A 20,545-nucleotide genomic window follows, 5' to 3' on the forward strand; every position below is an offset into this window, starting at 1 on the left:
GCCCAGGCTCCAAAGCCGAACTCAGAGGAGATCTCTGCATATCCCCAGCTGGGAAAACCAGCCCCCTTCCCCTTGCTTTTCTCCTGAGACGATCCAGCCGGTCTCCTGCCCCCCCAGGCTGTGTGTGTTTGGGGGGGGGGGGGGTCCCCGATCCCCGAGTGTCCCAAACGCCCTGCGAGGGGCCCGCTGGGGCAGGGCCAGGCCCGGGGAGGAGCCGCCCCTTCCTGCCCCCCCAGCCCGGGGAGCCTTTGTGTGTTTGCAGCGGGGCCATGGCCGGGGCCGGGAGCGCAGCGCGGAGGCTGCTCCAGGCCGGCGGCCCGCGGGGCAGCGCGGTGGGGCCGCGGGGCAGGGCCCGGGTGGGCGGCGGGGGCCGGGGACACGCGTGGGGCGGACGCGCTCCTGCCGCGGGGGGCGAGTGTCCCGGGCCGGAGCCACGGAGCCCGGGAGGGGCCCGGAGCCCAGGCTCGGCCGGGAGCCGGGGATGGGGGAGCTGGGGGGGGGGGGGGGTCAGAGCCGGAGCTGGGGGGGTCAGAGCCGGAGCTGGGGGGGGGGAGCGGCTGGTGCTGGGGATTCTTGGAGCTGGGAGTTTGGGGCGAGTCGATTTACGGGGTGGGGGGGGGCTCAGAGCTGGCGATTGGGGGGATGTTTGCGGGGGGGGGGCTCCATGTTCAGATCTGCCTGCGGGAGCATTGGGGGTCGGAGCTGGGACTGTCTGAAGTTGGCTGCTTGGGATGTGAGCGAGGTCCCCCCCCCACCCCCCGGGGGACGTGGGGCGCTGGGGGTCGGGCTGCACCCAGCCGGGGGCCCTGCGTTTCCTCGGGAAAAGCTGGTCCCTGTTTCACCGTCTCCTCTCAGTCTGAGCCCCTCACCCGCCCCCCCGACTCTGTACAGGAGTCTGCAGGGCAGGAGGGGGCCCTGAAATCTGACAGCCGTTTGTAGCAGTTTCCTCTCCTCTCCCCCCATCTTCCAGGAGCCCCCCCGAGAGCGTCGGGCCCCTCCGGGCAAAGAGAGAGAAGCCACCGAAGCCGAGGAGCCGCGGCAAAGCCAGGAGCTGCTGGTAGGTGCCCAGGGCCCAGGTTCGCCAGGGATCCCGGTGTGACGGCGAATGCAGGGCCCAGCCTGCCAGCCTCATCCAGGGACCCGTCCCCACCGGAGGGTCCGACACGGGGGTGGCATGGTGCCCGTAGGGTGCGGGAGGCTGCTGGGCAGGAGCGGGTCAGTCTGTGTGAGTCCAGAGCCCCTGCCCACGGGCTGTCTGCGTGTCACAGTGACCGGGGAGCCTTTCCCGCACCTAGGGGGAATGGTGCGGAAATGCGGGCTGCGGAGATGGAGGATTTGGCTCGGTGCAAGTTGATGAGGTTCTGGGGGGAAGTGTCCCTCCTGTTGGTGATGTACAGCTCACCCCGGCCCTTATCTCTCCTCTCTTCCTGGGATAAATGAACTTCCCACCCCCCACCGCAAGACATCTTGTGTTCTGGTAAATAACTCTGTCATCCGTCCCGAGGTGCATTTATGATTCTCCCCAGTTACCGAGCAGATGAATGTCTATGCGGATAAATGCAAAGTAACGCTCATTGGAAAAAGTCATATCAATTATGCACAGAAAATGACGGGGTCTAAATTAGCTGTTGCCACTCAAGAAAGAGATGTTGGCATCATGGTGGACAGTTCTCTGGAAACATCCATTCAAGGTGCAGCGTCGGTCAAAAAAGCAAACAGACCATTGGGAATCGTGAAGAAAGGGAGAGATAATAAGACAGAAAACATCCGATTGCCTCTCTATAAATCCATGGTCTCCTGCCAACAAAAAACTTCCACCCCACATAAGCGGCAGCTGTCGGTGGGAGAGTGCTCCTGCCAACAACGTGCTATTCACCCCAGCACTTTTCGTGGGTCAAAATTTGTCACTGGGGTGTGTGTTTTTTAACACCCCTGAATGACAAGTTGTGCCGACGAAGTTCCGGGGTAGACAAAGCCTGAGGCTGTTCAGCTTGGAAAAGAGACAACTAAGTGGGGGGGATAGGATAGAGGTCTATAAAATCATGACTGGTGTGGCAAAAGTAAAGAAGGACGTATTATTTACTCCTTCCTATAACACACGCCTAGGGGTCACCCCGTGAAATGAATAGGCAGCAGGTTTAAAACAAACAAGAGGAAGTATTTTTTCACACACTGCACAGTCAACCTGTGGAACTCCTTGCCAGAGGATGTTGAAGGCCAGGACAATAACAGGGTTCAAAAAAGAGCTAAATAAGTTCATGGAGGATAGGTCCATCAGTGGCTATTAGCCAGGATGGGCAGGGATGGTGTCCCTAGCTTCTGTTTGCCAGAAGCTGGAAATGGGTGACAGGGGATGAATCACTTGATGATGACCTGTTCTGTTCATTTTACTTGGGCACCTGGCCTTGGCCACTGTGGAAGACAGGACACTGGGCTAGATGGTCCTTTGGTCTGACCCAGTATGTCCGGTCTTATGTTCTGTGTTCCCCTGTTACTGAGCCGCCCTCTCCCTGTTGCAGAGCCGGATGGCAGCCGAGAGGCAGAAGATGGTCTGGGAGTGGCAGGATCTGCGAGGGTTTCTGGCGGAGCAGGAGCAGCGGCTGCTGTCCCGGTTGGAAGAGCTAGAGAGAGCCATTGTCCAGAGAAGGGATGCGGGTGTCTGCCCCCTGTCCCAGGAGATTTCCCTGCTCGGGGAGCAGGGAGGAGAGAAGGAGCAGCTGCCATTGAGCCCACCCCTGCAGGTCAGGCTGTCGTTGCAATGATCACACGCAGCGTTCCTATAGGAGCGTCTCCACCCCAGACCCCAAAGCACTTTACAAAGGGGGGTTGGGGCAATTATCCCTATGGGACAAAGGGGGAAACTGAGGCACAGGGAGGGGCAGAGCCCTGGACAAGGTCACAAAGTGAGTCTGGCAGCGGCGCCAGGGATGGGTCCTGGGAGTCTGGATGCTGCAGCCCCAAAGTCTTCTCTCCTGGAAATGTCTGTCTGCATTTTCACTTGGAGGATGAAATCCCCTCCCCCACCATGCTGAGCCCCGGATCTAAGGCCCCACTCACAGCAGGTTAATGGGTTCAGTGGGGCCAGGGGCCTTCTGGGTCTCTCACCACTGGAGGAATTGGGTTCTCAATGCAGAGAAATATCTTCTGCCTGTAAAGTGCCTAGGGAGAAGGTTTCCTCAGTGGCGACCTGCCAGCAATAGGGGAAAGTCCCTGGTAGGGGGTGGCAGCTGCTCTGGGAATGTAAACCTGAAATTCCCCTCGTACCCGAGGCTTTAGTGGTGACTCCCCTGCAGAGCAGGAGGCCTCCCCACCCAGGGACATGCCCCCTGACTGCCTCCTCTTTCTCTCCCTCTTTAGGGTGCTGGGAGCACTGGGGGCAGGTAAGACCTGGGCTCCACTTTGCTCCCCGTCATGGGCCGTTAGGGTTGATAACTGCACTGAATAGGAAGCTGCCCCCTGCCCTTGGAGCATGTGATTCTGCCTCCCCCAGTGGCTGACTCAGGGAGGAGAAGAGCCGTTCAGGGTCTGATCGCTCAGGAGGTCACAGCAGGGCTGCTAGACACAGGGCCGATGGGCCCGACCTGGCCTGTCTCCCGGCCGCATCCCGTGTTCTGAGGGTGCAGAAACTCAGCTTTTGAATTTTTTAAAGTGAATTGCTGGCCCCCCGCATCTCCGCAGGGTAAAGGGAGGCAGCGTTGCCTTGCTGGGGCTGCCCGAAGCCGTAGCTCAGAGAGCGTCAACTCTCCTGTCCCCTGTTAATGTCATCGGGGTGTCAACTGAAGGGAGGACGCTTTGATGTCAACATTCAGCGTTCCCTGGCTGATCACCTGAGCAGGTGGAAAGGGGAAGGGGAGGGAGTGAAGCCTTCGTGGGGTGGAAATTGGTGGTTGCTGTAGGGAGGGAAGAACAGAGGAGAGACACAAGGACAAGGAAGCAAGAGGGAAATGGAGAAAGGAGGGGAAGAACTATCGGGGGCCCTACAGGGGAGTCCAGGAGGGGGTCTGTTTTCCTCCTGAGTGACACTGAGTGTGACAGACAAAGACTTAGCAAAATACTAAGAATTAAAATTGTATTTCCTATACGAAGGGCAGATTCTCACCTTGTCCTTTGCACGGGGGTGTCCCATGGAGAGCAGTGGGTGTTCTGCTGTGAATGGAGCAGGGCACAGAGTCCTAAACTGACGCCCTGGCCCACTGACCATAACGGACAGGGCAATATGACCCTCTCTGCCAAATGAGCTGGATGCCCCAGGGTTACTGCTTCAACTGAAGGGCTTGGGGGGGTTGGCATTAAAGGGCCCAGGTTCACTCCCTGGTGGAGACCTGAGCTCCGTCTGTGGCCACTGTCAGCATGTAGGACCTGCCCAGGCTTCGGTCTGTTTCTCCTCCCCTTCCACATAATCCCAGTGCTGGTGCCCCTTGTTACTGCAGTAAACCAGCGTGGGAGGTGGCTCAGCACCCCACAGAACCAGAGTTTCCCGGAGAAAGCTCCTGAAGAATGTCTCCGTTCCTTGCTCTGGTGTCTCCCCACTTCCCATCTCTCTGGAGAGCCCAGGGTTGAGGGCGGGTGACTCACCGTGACAATGACCATCTCGGGCTACAAAGCTCAGATCCAGGTTTCCTGGAGTTTGGGGGTTGCTGGGCTCAGGGTCTGGGGATCAGGCCTATTTCTCACCCCTCCTCCTTTCCCCAGCAGGGAGGACGGGGTGTTTCGGAAGCCGGAGCCGGGGTTTGCGGAGCTGGAGAGGAGACTCAGCGATTTCTCTCTGACAAGTGCCGTCCTGCAGCAGGTCCTGCGGGGATTCAAAGGTGAGTGGGAGTCTGGGGGTGGCGTCTCCTCTGGTTAGGGCAACCCTGGCCCTGGGGAGGAGTCAGGGACTCTCGGGATGTCACTGACCCCAGGCTCCATCTCGCAGCCCCAGCTCCGCGAGTCGCCCTTCCCCATGGGAGTCGCCCTGTGGGGCTGGCTCTCTCCCCAGTGGCTGCATTATCAGCCTCAGATCTCTGTCACCATCTCATAGTTAACAGCAGTTACATTAATAACTAATGGGAACCTCCCCAGGAAAGCGAGGGCCTGAATTCTCTCCTCTCTCTTCCTCTCCTTCCCCTAGAGATGCTGCGACTGGAGCTGGGGAGCAACACAGGTACGTGCCTGTCTCTGACAGGTCACGGGCAGATTTCAGACCAATAACCCTTTTATAAAATCATAGAATCATAGAATATCAGGGTTGGAAGGGACCCCAGGAGGTATCTAGTCCAACCGCCTGCTCAAAGCAGGACCAATCCCCAACTAAATCATCCCAGCCAGGGCTTTGTCAAGCCTGACCTTAAAAATATCTAAGGAAGGAGATTCCACCACCTCCCTAGGGAACCCATTCCAGTGTTTCACCACCCTCCTAGGGAAATAGTGTTTTCTAATATTCAACCTAAATCTCCCCCACTGCAACTTGAGACCATTACTCCTTGTTCTGTCATCTGCCACCGCTGAGAACAGGCTAGAGCCATCCTCTTTGCAACCCCCTTTCAGGGAGTTGAAAGCAGCTATCAAATCCCCGCTCATTCTTCTCTTCCTCAGACTGAACAATCCCAGTTCCCTCAGCTTCTCCTCATAAGTCATGTGTTCCAGTGCCCTAATCATTTTTGTTGCCCTCCGCTGGATGTTTTCCAATTTTTCCACATCCTTCTTGTAGTGTGGGCCCCAAAACTGGACACAGTACTCCAGATGAGGCCTCACCAGTGTCGAATAGAGGGGAACGATCACGTCCCTCAATCTGCTGGCAATGCCCCTACTTATACATCCCAAAATGCCATTGGCCTTCTTGGCAACAAGGGCACACTGTTGACTCATATCCAGCTTCTCGTCCACTGTCACCCCTAGGTTCTTTTCTGCAGAACTGCTGCCGAACCATTCGGTCCCTAGTCTGTAGCGGTGCATGGGATTCTTCCATCCTAAGTGCAGGACTCTGCACTTGTCCTTGTTGAACCTCCTCAGATTTCTTTTGGCCCAATCCTCTCATTTGTCTAGGGCCCTCTGTATCCTGTCCCTGCCTTCCAGTGTATCTACCTCTCCTCCCAGTTTAGTGTCATCATCAAACTTGCTGAGGGTGCAATCCACACCATCCTCCAGATCATTTGTGAAGATATTGAACAAAACCGGCCCCAGGACCGACCCTTGGGGCACTCCACTTGATACCGGCTGCCAACTAGACATTGAGCCATTGATCACTACTCGTTGAGCCCGACAATCTAGCCAACTTTCTACCCACCTTATAGTCCATTCGTCCAGCCCGTACTTTAACTTGCTGGCAAGAATAGTGTGGGAGACCGTATCAGAAGCTTTGCTAAAGACAAGGAACAACACGTCCACTGCTTTCCCCTCATCCACAGAGCCAGTTATCTCGTCATAGAAGGCAATTAGATTAGTCAGGCATGACTTGCCCTTGGTGAATCCATGCTGACTGTTCCTGATCACTTTCCTCTCCTCTAAGTGCTTCAGTGCTTTTAGTGACGGGGGATAGCAGCCTCCAGCCCTTGGAATCTGTGGAACAATGTGAAGTGATGTTACTTTGTTCTTGCACCACTGTATTTTCAGCGGACTTGTCTCTTAAATATTTTAGCTCATCAATGTCACTTAAGCATTTAAAGTTTTTGCAAGATTTTTTTGTCCTCTAATTTTTTGTTGGTTTTACTTTTTTTAAGTATTGCATTGTTTACTGATTAAATTAATTTTAGTCATTTCATTTTGGCATTTTTAATTGCGGTCATATTAAGTGTTTAGACATTAAGTTTACATAGTCTGATTTTAAAGCTTTTTTTTTGTTTTTAAGACCGCTAAGATTTTGACAACTTTTCCTGCTTTTGAATGTGTGCTTGAGATGTTTTTTTACAAAATACAAAGGCTGAGCTCTTTTTAAACATGTATTTGAAAGTTTCCTGGAATGATTTTATACATTTAAGATAGACTCTTAATTTTCCCCCCAATACATTCCTGTTCACCCCTGGGATAATTACTTTCTGGGGAACATCTTCAGCAGAGCTAGAATTATTGAAAGGCGTTGCACCAGAGAGTAAAGGCACGGAGGTAGTGGCCTGCGGGGAACAGAGTAAGTTTCATTACTAATCCTCCTCTTTTGAGGGGTCCTTTTAGAAAATAATTTAACTTACAAGCATTTAGAGACTTTAAGAAAGTCACTACTCACTGGAGCAATGGGTCTCTTTGGAATATATTTTAACTGACAAGCCCTTACAGCCTTTGTGAGAAAGGAACAGGATATAACAGAATTTAAAAAAAGGAAATTAAGAATCGTGGATCATCAGTTTGCTTCTTTTGACTTGGGTTGAGGAACCTTGGAGGAGTTGTGATGAGAGACAAACTTGCCAAGTTGATAGATGATTTTCTTTCTTCCCTCTCCCCCGTTTTTAAATCCATGTCCCTTAGGCCAAATTTGGCATAGGTAACTTTGTTCCTACGTTTTCTTGTTCTCCAAGCATGTTCTTAGTACTGTCCCTGAACGATATCATTAGCCCCCGTTTGTTTGGACTAATTTAATTTTCTGCATTTGGTCTTCTTGCACCTGTGCATCACATTCATGGCTGAAAATAATTTAACGTAATTTTCATCAACTTGTTGCTATAGGGTATTGTAAGATCTTCTGAACTTTCATATTCTTTTCACAGTGAAGTAAGGAAGAGAGTTCAAAACATGGGTGTTTTTGGAATTAACAGTTCCCAGGGTTGGTCCATATATGACATAGCACTTGGCTCATTCATGCTTTGTCTGGGTACAATGTAGCCCTCTCTTTCCAGTCGTAGTCAATGACGATACAAAATAAAGATCTAGGCTTGTGTTTCTCGGCTGGTGGCTTGTGACCCCCGGGGGCTCAGGAAAGGCAGGCAGGAGGCTGTGAGATGTTGAGCATTTCATTATGATCCAAAGCAAAGAAAATCTCACTCCCCCACTCCTGCACTCCCTTGTTCATTACGGTCAAGTATTCTCTGTCAGCCTCTTGAAATATACAAGTTATACAGAGACTCGGCATGGATGCATGTTTTATTCTTACTTTTTCAGTAAATGTTCAGGGGTCAGAAAAAAATTGTTCATAGAATATCAGGGTGGGAAGGGACCTCTGGGGCATCATCTAGTCCAACCCCCTGCTCAAAGCAGGACCAATCCCCAATTTTTGCCCCAGATCCCAAATGGCCCTCTCAAGGATTGAATTCACAACCCTGGGTTTAGCAGGCCAATGCTCAAACCACTGAGCTATCCCTCCCCCCAAACTTGCAGTAAGTGGTACTCGCTTACTTCTTTCAGCTGGGAAATTAGGCAGTTTTTGCAGCTGTGCACAGTAACCCTTTCATTGCCTGTATGACAGCCAGAGAGACTGAAACCCCTTGGGTGGTTAGTAGAGACGGGGAGGAGGCAGAAAGTTTGGATCCAAACTGGCATTCAGTGCTATCCGCAATTGCAGGAGATCCTTGGTCACTAAGTCTCCCGGGCAGAGGGAGGGGACAGGGGGAAAGACAAGACAGAAAATGAAGGAGAAATAAGTGGGAGGTGGGAAGGTCACAAGCTCCCAAACCTGCCCACATCCAGTCAAAGTCTAAGGCCAGAAGGGACCATTGGAACATCTGGTCTGACCTCCTGTCTAGCACTGGCCACCAACACCACCCAGCTCCCGCCCCCACTAAACACAACAGCTGGAGTGAGACAAAAGTCTTGCAGCCCACGGGAGACTAGACTGTTATATGCCCCAGGCAGAGAACAGGAGGGACTGAGATGCACCAGTGCCCCAGACCCCTGCAGTGGCAGGGAAATGGTTAAGTGAGATGTTTCCGGGTAATCCTAGTGTGTGACCCACACCCCACGCTGCAGAGGAAGCTGAAACCCCCCCCAGGTCACTGACAACCTGACTCGTCTTCTTCTCTGGCTGTTCCTGAATCTTCAGAGGAAGGAGATTTAAAAAAACCCTCTCAAAATACATTACAGGGGAAAGTGCCTTCCAGACCCCTGGCAGTGGCGGCTGAGACTCTGAAGCGTGAGCGTGAGGAATGTCATGCTTAAAATAGAAGTGAGCCCCACTTAATGGTCCACTCTTTGTGTCTATTGACAATGCCTTCCAGCTGAATATCACCAGCAAAATTCCTTTCATTTCCTGCACCAGCACTGGGCAGACTTTGTCCTGTCCCTGCCTGGTCCCCACCATTGGGGGAGTTACTCTCAGGGTTTTAAAACTAGGGCAGTGGATTTAGTGCTGGTGGGAGGGGTTGGGTCTGGGCCGTGATAACGTGATGGAATTTTTTCCCAGCATGAGAGTCAGAAACATCTTGTGCAGGGAAAGGGCCGGGGCAAATCACGATGTGACAGGAACTAGAGGCCCTTCTGAAATCTTCCCTGTCCCCCTTCTCACCCTGACAGGTGGCAGAGTAATCCGCACCTTTGGCTCCAGATTGTCCCAGCCTCTCTCAGGACGGGGAAGGGAACTGGCTGTCGTGCAGCCAGTCCAGGTAGGGATTATTGCGGGGTTGCTAGTGGGTTCCTGCTGGAGGGAGAGGGGCAGGAAATGCCGAGGGCCTGGGATCTTTGGAGGAGTTTAGTCTGGAGGTGGGATGGGGGCAGGAAATACCCAGGGTGGAGAAAGGGAGGGGGACAAGGCATGTGACAAACTTGCTGGGAGTTTTTGAACCCACGTCCTGGATTCCGGGAACAGACGTAGGGGTTTGGGGGAGGAAATTACCCTATTTGTAGAATGGGGTTGGCGGGGGAACACTGGACAGTGCTGGGAAAATGGATCAGATTCCCAGTGGAAGAACATAAACCTACTCGCCAGAGGCTGCTATGAGATATGAAGCGGATGGCGGGGGGGGGAAGGGTTACTCACCAGTGGGGCGTAGAGTAGATAACCCCTCCCCTTCCTTTCAGCTGCTGGCAATGGGAAGCGTGTTGGGATTCCTATTGCGGAGCCAACCCTGGAGCCTACTGAGGGCCCCATCCCATGTATCAGCCTCTGGCTTGTAGGTGTGTGATGAATGAGAAGATGACCTTCCCCCTCTGTCTGCTGCGGGGGACTAGGGGATCTCTATCTCCCCTCCTGTTTTGCCTCCTGGCTGCTCTGAGCAGGGTGGGGGTGGGCACTGAGGGTTGGACTCTTCCTCTTTCAGGGGCCGGTGACCTTCGAGGAGGTGGCTGTGTATTTCACCAGGGAAGAGTGGGCTCTGCTGGACCCCCGTCAAAGAGCCCTCTGCAGAGACGTCATGCAGGAGAACTACGAGAATGTGACCTCGCTGGGTAAGGATTCCTGTGCCCTTGGTTATTAGAAGGGGAAATGCCGAGTTAAGGTTCACACCACCCCCACAACGCCACCTCTACTCTGCCCTATCTCAGCAACAGCCCATTCAGTGCATTGAAATGGGGCAGACTGGGTCCCTCAGGGTTCACATGCGCCTCCCTTCATATCATGGTCACAGCTCTGCCAAGCTACTCCGACTACTCCCTCCACCATCCAGTTACGCCTACAGCTGACCCAGTGCACACAGCTGGGGGGCATGCGGATAAATGCTGGGATTCCCTCCTGTGAACACAACACAAACAAGGGCATGTTCTTAGTCCTTCATATCTATTGTAGAATCATAGATTTTTATGGTCAGAAAGGGCTATTAGGACATCTAGTCTGACGACCTATATAACACAGGTCATAAAATTTCCTCAAGTTACTGCTGTACTGAACTGAATATGCTGTGTTGGACTAAATCCTCCCCCAGAAAGGCATCCACTCTGACTTAGAGACTTCAAGAAATGGAGAAGCCTCCACTTCCCTTGTTAGTTTGTTAACCTTTGCACCAGCCATACTGAGCCACTCCCAGTGGCTAGCGCCAGCTGCAGGGCTAGGGGCAGAGTTAAGGTTACATTTTAGGGTTGGTGTGTATATTAACTCTTCCTTTTCTGGTTTTCAGAGGTTTAAGTTTAGCCACCACACACCTAGTGGAAAGGCATGCAGCAGAACTGGGCAACCTGTGCTCCATATTTATATAGTTTGGGGGCTTTTGATGTCCTCATTTTTTTTAATAGACTTTTTCGGCACTCTGTTTCTGCATGAGAGATTTTGCCGGCATAATTCTATCAATTAAGGATGTGGTTTTTTTGCATCCCTAACAAACAGAGCTATGCTGACAAAACTTTGCAGCTCAGAAGAGGCCAGAGTCGCAAGTGGATTTTAAAACACTTTAAAATATTGCTCTCAGCCCTGAAATTTTGGAATCCGGGCGGAAACGTCGAAGAGGAACTCCTGCAGAATGCAAGCAAAATGCACAATACACATAGTCTGAGAATTAACAGTGGTACGGCTCTGACTCAGATGAATTGGTGTAGCTCAGAGGCAGTGGCCACAGCATGTCCTCTTCACCCCACCAACCAATGACTGAGAGCAGTGTGAGGTTACTATTCAGGAGTTCTTGTGGAGGAGGGGAGAGGAGAGCAGGGAGCAGTGGGAAGAGAGAAGATGATGGGGGAACTAGTGCTTTTTTGGTGCCAGAAGCTAGGGAAGGCTGAGTGTAGTGGGAGGAAGGGGATAGGTATGTGGATGATTAGATTAGAGGGAATCAGGGAGGGATGGGTACCATGGAAGAAAGAGGAGGTGAGGAATCAGAGGCAGAATCTCCTGGGAACAGGTAGTGTGGTGGGTCGGGGGAGTGGGAGACTGGGAATGGAGAAAAGGGGGTGGAGGTCCCAGCGGTGGTGCTGTTGGAGGGGGAGGATTGGGTAGGAGATCTGGGATACGTGGAAGTGGAGAAGAGTGAGGATAGTGGGAAGGGTATGGGGAGTGGTTGCTCCAAGGAGCAGGAAGGATCTGGTGGCAGTGGGAAGGGAAGGTTTCAGGGAGGCAGATATTTGGGGCCCTCCGCTGAGAATGCTTTTGCCAAAGTCTCTAATGCCCTCTCCCTAAGCAAAGCTCAGAATCAGCACTCCATCCTTATTCTTCTTGACCCGTCAGCCGCCTTTAATTCCACTGACCATGGTCGTCTTCTTGACATCTTGTCTTTTTCCTGGCTCTTCTCCTACCTCTGTAACCACTCTTTAGCGTGTATTTAAGAAGATCCTCCTCACCCCCCCACACACTCTGGTTTTCTGTGGGGGTTCTACAGGGCTCAGTCCTTGGTCACTTCCTCTTCCTCTGCACTTTATCTCTGGGAAATCTCACCCATAAACACAAATTCAGCTTCTGTCCCTATGCTGATCAATCACAGATCTACCGCTCTACTCCAGCCCTGTCTCCTTCTGTCCAAACTGAAATCTCAGCCTCCCTCTGATGACTCCTTGTGGATAGCTAGCCATCAACTCAAGCTCAACATCTCAAATGTCTAGAACAGAGCTCTTAATCCCCCAAGCTAGCCCTCCCGCCATCTCCTTTCTTGCTGTTCACCCCAGAATTAGCTGATGAAATCTCAGAGCATCTGGCAAAACTTGCAAACTCAGATGACAAGATAGGTTCCAGAAGATTGGAGAAGGGTTAACATAGTGCCCATCTTTACAAAGGGGGAAAAGGCGAAGCTGGGGAACTATAGACTACTCAGCCTGACCTCAATACCAGGGAAGCTACTAGAGCAATGAATAAAATATTCAGTTTGTGAATACCTGGAGGACGAAGGGCAATCGAGAGCAGCCAGCATGGATTTACTAAGAACATAGTGTGACAAACCAGCTTGATCATCTTCTTTGATAGGGTAACTGGTTTGGTGGCTAAAATAGACCTGGACTTCAAAAAGGCTTTTGACACAATCCCATGAGTAAGCCGGAGAAATGCGGGTTTAACGGAACTACCATTAAATGACTATATAATTGGTTACACAACCACAAACAAAGAGTAACTATGAATGGAATGATGTCAGACTGGAGGGATTTCTCAAGTGGGGTGTCACAGGGATCTGTTTTGGGTCCACTGTTATTTAACATCTTCATTAATGACCTGGATGTAGGAGTAGAGAGCATACTGATCAAATTTGCAGATGACACAAAGCTAGGGGGGGGTTATCAACACTTTGGAGGATAGAGCATCTTGATAAATTTGCAAACTGGGCTATAGACCACAAAATGAAATTCAACAAAGACAAGGGTAAGGTGCTACTCTTAGGGAAGTAAAACCCAATGCACAAATACAGGTTGGGGGTTAACTGGCATGACAGCAGCACTGCTGAGAAGGATCTGAGAGTTGTGGTGGATCACAACCTCAACACAACAGTGTGATGATCACAACCTCAACAGTGTGATGATAATGCAAAAAAAAAAAAAAACAAAAAAAGCAAATGCATTAACAGAAGCATAGCATGCAAATCACAGATGGTGATGGTAATGCTCTACTCAGCACTGATTTGGCCTCAGGGGGACTCCTGTGTCCAGTTTTGGTCACGAGTGACTAGATAGGATGTAGAGAAACTGGAAAGACTCCAGAGGCAAGTGACAAAGATGATCAAAGGGATGGAACACAAGCCAGTGAGCAAAGGCTGATGTAACTGGGTGTGTTTAGTTTGGAAAAAAAGAGTTGAAGGGGTTGGGGGGGTGATAGTAGTTTTCAAATACTCAAAAGGCTGTGTAAGCGTGTGTGGCCATGCCTCCCGGTCTATCCCTGAGGGAGGCCATGCCACCTCACGGTCATGCTCTTAGCACTGCAATCAATTAAGGGGGATTATCAGTCTTCAAAGCTCAGACCACTTGATCCAGGCTGAGCAATAGTGAGTCTGTGGTGCCCGGCCCTCAGGCAGGACTGGGCACCAACAGTCCATGCTCTGGCCTGCAATCAGGGCAGAGCTGCAAAGTCTCCAAGCCCAGGCCCTCAGTCAGGGTGGGACAGCAAACAATTAGGGGCTTTGCCCAAGGCGAGCAGCAAACAGGCTAGGGCTCAGGTAAGGGCAAGCACCAAACAGCCTGGCATCCTAGCTCGGTGGATGGTAGACCAACACAGGCCTCCTGGCTGAAGATGGGGAGGCTACCACCCAACTGTCTGGGTGGCAGGAGGTAGGGAGACCCTGGCCCACCTGACTCCACGGGGTCCTAGCCCAGGGACCTAACAGTGGCAGTGTAGTCTGCCACTGGATCAGCGGGGATCCACCCGCAACACACTGACTTAGTGTGAGGCCAACACTCAATCAGACGATGGTCTAGTTTCCCTGGGCTACTTCCTACAGTCCCCAGGGTTTTGGTACCTCTGGCCTGCATTTCCCTGGGATCAGTGGTCTTTGGCAACCCCATCAGCTTGTCGGCACCTCAAGTGGCCGGTGACCCTGGTTGGTCTGGCCATTCCTCTGGCAGCAGTCCAAGCAGCTCCTCGGTGTCCCACTCTGGCAGTGGATGATAAGCGTCTGTCTTCCTCAGCAGCTCCAGCCCAACTGAGCTACAAGTCCCCCCTTTTGTAGTTCCGCTTCCTGTCCCGCCCCTCAGCTTCCGGAGGGGTGGACGTGGCTTTCCTGGCTCTGTAGCCCAAGGGGCAGGTTGTGGTCCCTGCTGGTCTTCCTTGCTATGGGCTGCTATACAAAGAATGGAGAACAGTTCATCTCTCTTGCCACAGAGGGCAGGACAAGAGGCAGTGGGTTCAAACTACAGGACAGCAGATTTAGATTAGATTTCAGGAAAAACTTCCTAACTGGAAGAACAGTAGGAACAGACGCCTAGGGAGGTGGTAGAAGGTTATTCACTGGACGTTTCCAAAAGGAGGCTGGAGCCATCTGGTGGTTTAGACTCAGCAAATCCTGCACCTTGGCAGGGGCTTAGACTAGATGACTAACCTTGTGGTTCCTTTTAACTCTGTGGTTCTAAGGGAAACAGGGGTTAGCCCTTTGAAAAAGCTAAAGCTAGCATGTTGCCCATTAAGGGTACGTCTGCACTGCATCTGGAAGCTGCCTCCCAGCCAGAGTCCATGCTGACTCCCTACAAATAAGGGTGGAGGCCCTAACATCAAAGCAATGTCTCCACACCCATTTTTGAATGCACTAGTGTGAGACCCAGCCTGGAAGGCAGCTGACTTCCTGATGCACTGTAGACATATCCTAAAGAGGGCGATCCCAAGGGAGACTGTATGAAGGTTGGGTCATCTAACTTCCTGTAAATCCATGACGCAGCTCCCTCCCTTGGCACCCTGTCACCGTGCCTTAGTGGGTCAGAACTGAGGATGCCAAATTCAGGACAAACTGCTGAGAAATAGGGCAAACACAAAACAAAACTGGTGGTTATTCTTTTATAAAATAGACCAAACCAGCCACAAAAGTAAACTCCTGTTTCACCACACTGGCTAACAAGAAAACATAAAGGCAGTTTTCGCAGGCATTCCAGTTCTTATAACACCACCAAAAACACTGGATTCACATATGAGTATTTAATACAACCAGTGTCATTAAATAATAGGTTCTTCTGATCCCAAAGGACTAGCCACGCCCAGGTCAATATACAACTTAGATCTTACCCAAAACTCACGCTGGTGCCAATCCTTTAGTATCTAAAATCTAAAGGTTTATTCATAAAAAGAAAGAAAGGTGAGAGTTAAAATTGGCTAAGGGAATCAATTACATACTGTAATGGCAAAGTTCTTGGTTCAGGCTTATAGCAGTGATGGAATAAACTGCTGGCTTAAGTCAAGTCTCTGGAACACATCCACAGCTTGGATGGGTCATTCAGTCCTTTGTTCACAGCTTCAGTCTGTAGCAAAGTTCCTCCAGAGGTAAGAAGCAGGATTGAAGACAAAATGGAGGTGTTTCCAGGGCCTTTTATAGCTTTTGCCATGTGGAGGGCATCCCATTGTTCTTACTGTGGAAAATTAGAACAAGAAGATGGAGTTTGGTGTCACATGGGCAAGTCACATGTTCATGCCCAATTTCCCCCAGTCATTGCAGGAAGCCATTACCTAGATTTCAGACATCACATTTACATGACAGTCCACTCAGCGTAGGTGAGCTTCTCCCATGGTCCATTGTCAACCCAGTGTTTCTTGATGAACCACTTAATTTGAACAGTCCCTCCAAGACGTGCTAGCTAGCTACCTTGTAGGCGTTACCCTGTTATGCTTATAAGAAGCACACAGGATCCTCTTCAGGGTAAAAGGCAATATGCCGCGTTTATTGAAGATACAACATTTAGCATACGCATTCAATCACACACCACACACACACACATTGTCCCGCCAGTTGATGCTATAGTTACCAGTCCAGAGTCCAGATCAACCTACTGGCCAGCTAGGTTGATCATGGGTAGGAGAAGCTGGGTTACGTCGGTAGTCACATGGTTCTCTGGGGAAGTCTTGGCAGGGTGAAGCCAAAGTTTCATGGCAAGGCCCCCTGTTTATATAGTGATTTTCCTTCATTAGGACCAATGAGTTTTGCACTGTCATGCTGTAATCAATTATTGTTTGACAAGTGCTTATTTTCTTAAATTGTCCTTCTCATCCTTTAGCTTGTTCTTTCATCAAGTCCCTCAGGGAGCTATCCCATGCTCGTTTTGTTCACAGCTGTCTTGTCCTCATTGATAGGTGCCTGTCTCATCTTTTGAGTCATCAATCTGCCCTCCTCTGACATTTCAACAGGGGTGTGTTGCAGCCTCCTGGAGCCCTTGCATCTGTCTCTCATTCCTCCCTCGTACATCTGGTTCAGCGATGACCTTCACACTTATCTCTTAACACACACATTTCTCATTCACACACAAAACAGAATTAATTTACAAACAATATTTTGAACAGGAACATCAAATTCCAATGCAAAAGAAAACAATCATGGCATTCGTTTACTTATTTTAAAATGCTGAACCTACAACAAATTGGTGACCCGCAAAGGTCTGTTACTGCCTTGAAATCAGTCCAGACACAGATTCTGGCTGATGGATCTCTACCCGTTGGCCCATTAGGCCATTCCTTTCTGTTATTCAAAAAGGGTGGCTGGCAGGATATGATCAAATCATACACCAATGCATTTAATACATGCTACATTCTTATTCTTTATCCTTCATTCTAAATTCTATAAAATACAAACATAAAATCCTACTACTCCATTTGGGGGAAGAGTTTGGGGGAGTTCAGTTTCTGATTTTTATTTGACCTCTCTCAAGCACTTGTTTTGGTTTGGCCTTCCCCTTTCCATCCCTGTTTTGAGGTTTCTGTCTCTATCACAGCTGGTGATGCAATGGCATGTGAGAAAGAAGAGCAGAATTCTCAGCAGGAAGATGCTGAGCAAGTGGATAAACACAGAGTATTATCGCAAAGATCGGAAAGGAATGAGTCCAGGAGTCATGAGCAGGGAAAATCCTGTGAGATTCTGCACAGACCAGAAAAAGAGCAGGGAAACCAACCAGGAGAGAAAGTGGATAAATGTATTTCCTGTCGGGGAACTCAGAAGGACCTAAAGGAAACCACAACACAGCAGGAAAGCCTCAGGAGAAAGAGAAAAAATACATGCACTGAGTGCGGAGAAAACTTATGTGACTATTCAGCCCATATAAAGCACCAGAGAATCCACACAGGTGAGAAACCCTGTGAATGCAGTGAATGTGGGAATATGTTCAATCGCAGCTCAAACCTTATTACCCATAAGAGAATCCACACAGGGGAGAGGCCCTTTGAATGCCGTGACTGTGGAAAACGCTTCACTAAGAACTCAGCCCTTTCTGAACATCAGAGAATCCACACAGGGGAGAGGCCCTATGAATGCCGTGAGTGTGGGAAAACCTTCACTAAGAGCTCAGCCCTTTCTGAACATCAGAGAATCCACAGAGGGGAGAGGCCCTATGAGTGCAGCGAGTGCGGGAAAACCTTCAATCACAGCTCACACCTTATTAATCATCAGAGAATCCACACAGGGGAGAGGCCCTATGAATGCTGTGAGTGTGGGAAAACCTTCACTAAGAGCTCAGCCCTTTCTGAACATCAGAGAATCCACACAGGGGAGAGGCCCTATGAGTGCCGTGAGTGCGGGAAAACCTTCAATCGCACCTCAAACCTTATCACCCACCAGAGAATCCACACAGGAGAGAGGCCCTATAAATGTTGTGAGTGTGGGAAAACCTTCACTAGCAGCTCAGCACTTTCTAAACATCAGAGAATCCACACCGGGGAGAGGCCCTATGGATGCCGTGAGTGTGGGAAAACCTTCACTTGCAGCTCAGCCCTTTCTGAACATCAGAGAATCCACACCGGGGAGAGGCCCTATGGATGCCGTGAGTGTGGGAAAACCTTCAATCGCACCTCAAACCTTATTACCCATCAGAGAATCCACACAGGGGAGAGGCCCTATAAATGCAGTGAGTGTGGGAAAACCTTCACTAAGAGCTCAGCCCTTTCTGAACATCAGAGAATCCACACAGGGGAGAGGCCCTTTGAATGCCGTGAGTGTGGGAAATGCTTCACTAACACCTCAGCCCTTTCTAAACATCAGAGAATCCACAACGGGGAGAGGCCCTATGAATGCTGTGAGTGTGGGAATACCTTCTCTTGGCAGTCAGCCCATGTTAGCCATCAGAGAATCTGCAAGGGGGATCAACACCGTAAAATCCTCTAGGGCTATCGGTACTTTCTTTTCTTTAATATTTTTCCTGATTCCCAAAAAGTACCTTTTAAGCTCTTTGAACTGTTTGCAGCACCATTATCCCTCAGCTTGTCCAGAGGAGTGGTCCATTTTTGCCTTTTGCAGTTCGCCCTGTTTTGAGGTTGACAAATTGGTTCTTTCTATCGACTCAATTGTTCCATGAGTAATTCGAGTGGGCCCTTCCTACCAGGGAACCAGGAAGCATCACATTTATACCATTCCTCCTATTCCAGTTATTGTTAGAGTCACCAATGATACAAATTGTATCATTGCCAGTTGTTCTCACATTGCTCTGGGTTCTGCTGAAGAGCAGTTATATTGGGAACTTTTCAGATTATATTTAAATGAAGAGGAGCAGGGGCAGGGGGGAAAGTGTCATTTCAGCCTCTGTGACACTGCAAGGAGATGGAGTGACTCAGAGATTCCCTCCTTCCCCATCACTGCAGAACTGTTACCTTTTGTCTGAGCCATGCAGAGTGTGTCTTCATCACATTCTATCCCTCTACTTCTCAAAGTGTCATGTGATGAAGTATTCTCAGTTGTCTGTGCTTGGAGATGATGCTTTGACTTCTTTAATCCTATATCAGAGTCGCTATGACTGGAGATGAAAGTATCAAAGACCTGGAAGGGGAATTCAGATGGATCCCAAACACACTGTGATCATTTGGAGTTTAAATCCCAGGTTCCATCTATTGGTAAAACTTCTTCTGGCAAGGTGGCTGTCCGTCCCCCCCCCCCCATTATGGGGGATGCTACGATACTAAAAATTTTGTAAATAACATAACTGACTATTGAGACAGTGCTGAGTGAGGTATGTTTGAATGGATCAGAGGATAATGTGATGGGAGACTCTCTTGTCCTGATTCTGAATAATCAAATGTAACCTGCTCTGGAATTTCACTTGACACTTTCATTGTCATGTATTCTATCTCTCTGTGATGTGGGTTTCTATCTTTCCTGAAGGCTGTTTGGTCACCCAATTGGATATTAGTTCAGTTTGATAGGCTATAGCTCAGATTTATTGGAGAATTTAAGACAAATGACCATTTGCTAATGTTATCATTTCTCACTTCAGCCTTGCTTTTTCCCCATCCCTCCATGATGACATGGAGAAAGTTCAAGTGCAGTTCTGTCAACAGGAGAGAACTCTCCAATTTACTGGACATGCTAACAAAGAAAAAATGATGATTTAAAATCTCCGCTCGGAAATGGTGAACAACAGCAGAACCCCAACTAACAGAAGGAAGTGCATATGATCACAGTGTAGTTCAGTTGTTTCAGGCAATATTGTCTCAGATGATCTGGGGAAAAAATTCCATGGTAAGTGATTTTGAACTAGGCAAAATGCCCTTGTATTTGGTTCCCAAAGCATGTGTAACCCAGGCCCTACAGAAGATGTCTCCTAGTTAATTCTGTGGCATAGGGAATGGTCCTCTTCATGATACAGATGTTGAGGAAATAGAAGTGGGGTTTTTGTTGAATTTATCCTTTGTGGGTGCTAAAAATGTTTATAAAATGAAAGCAGTGTGGGAAATCTAATAGCTTTAGAAAAATAGCAATTTTTGAATAGAAACTTCAGCTCTAGTAACTAACAGAGATTCTGATCCAGCCCTGTATCCAATCCCTTGCCTGGAACTGTGCCGCCAAATTAAAGAAAAGCTAGGTATGGTTTGGGAAGCCATTCCTCATGAACACTACTGAGATTTTGAGTGGTTTTGTAAAGGATTCTATTTCAGAGAAGTGTAAATTTACCCTACCCAAGGCCAAGGATTTGGAAAGAACTGGGGTTGAAAGTGTACACACTCAGTTCTTTGTTTCCACTCCAGTAAAGGAAGCTATGGTGACCAATGATCCAAAGAAAATTGTTTGTACAACTCCACTTCCTAGTTCAGTGTCACTGATTACAGTTCCAGAGGATACCAAGGTTAGACTGAGAACAATCCTCCTTCACCATTTGGATCCAAAGAGAGAGTGCTTCATAGGACATTCCTTCCCTG

At 49.8% G+C, this 20,545-nt stretch overlaps 1 protein-coding gene across 5 annotated transcripts; it reads left to right on the top strand.

Annotated features, from left to right (window-relative positions):
- Positions 1 to 202: 202 nt before the first annotated feature.
- Positions 203 to 20,245, top strand: LOC125629821 (uncharacterized). Of its 5 annotated transcripts, none has more exons than XM_075123894.1 (9): positions 204 to 332; positions 971 to 1,057; positions 2,520 to 2,741; positions 3,358 to 3,380; positions 4,696 to 4,808; positions 5,111 to 5,143; positions 9,415 to 9,503; positions 10,158 to 10,284; positions 17,140 to 20,245. In XM_075123894.1, the coding sequence occupies exons 1-9, from the start codon at positions 270 to 272 to the stop codon at positions 18,519 to 18,521; spliced, it is 2,139 nt and encodes a 712-aa protein (XP_074979995.1). In that variant the 5' UTR covers positions 204 to 269; the 3' UTR covers positions 18,522 to 20,245. The 5 variants fall into 5 exon arrangements, with proteins under 5 accessions (XP_074979996.1, XP_074979995.1, XP_074979994.1 ...); XM_075123893.1 differs by having other exon boundaries at positions 205 to 332; positions 4,693 to 4,808; XM_075123895.1 differs by lacking the exon at positions 5,111 to 5,143 and having other exon boundaries at positions 203 to 332; positions 4,693 to 4,808.
- The last annotated feature ends 300 nt before the right edge of the window (positions 20,246 to 20,545 follow it).

The sequence above is a fragment of the Caretta caretta genome, chromosome 28, assembly GCF_965140235.1.
Source record: "Caretta caretta isolate rCarCar2 chromosome 28, rCarCar1.hap1, whole genome shotgun sequence".
Taxonomy (NCBI): Eukaryota; Metazoa; Chordata; order Testudines; family Cheloniidae; genus Caretta; species Caretta caretta.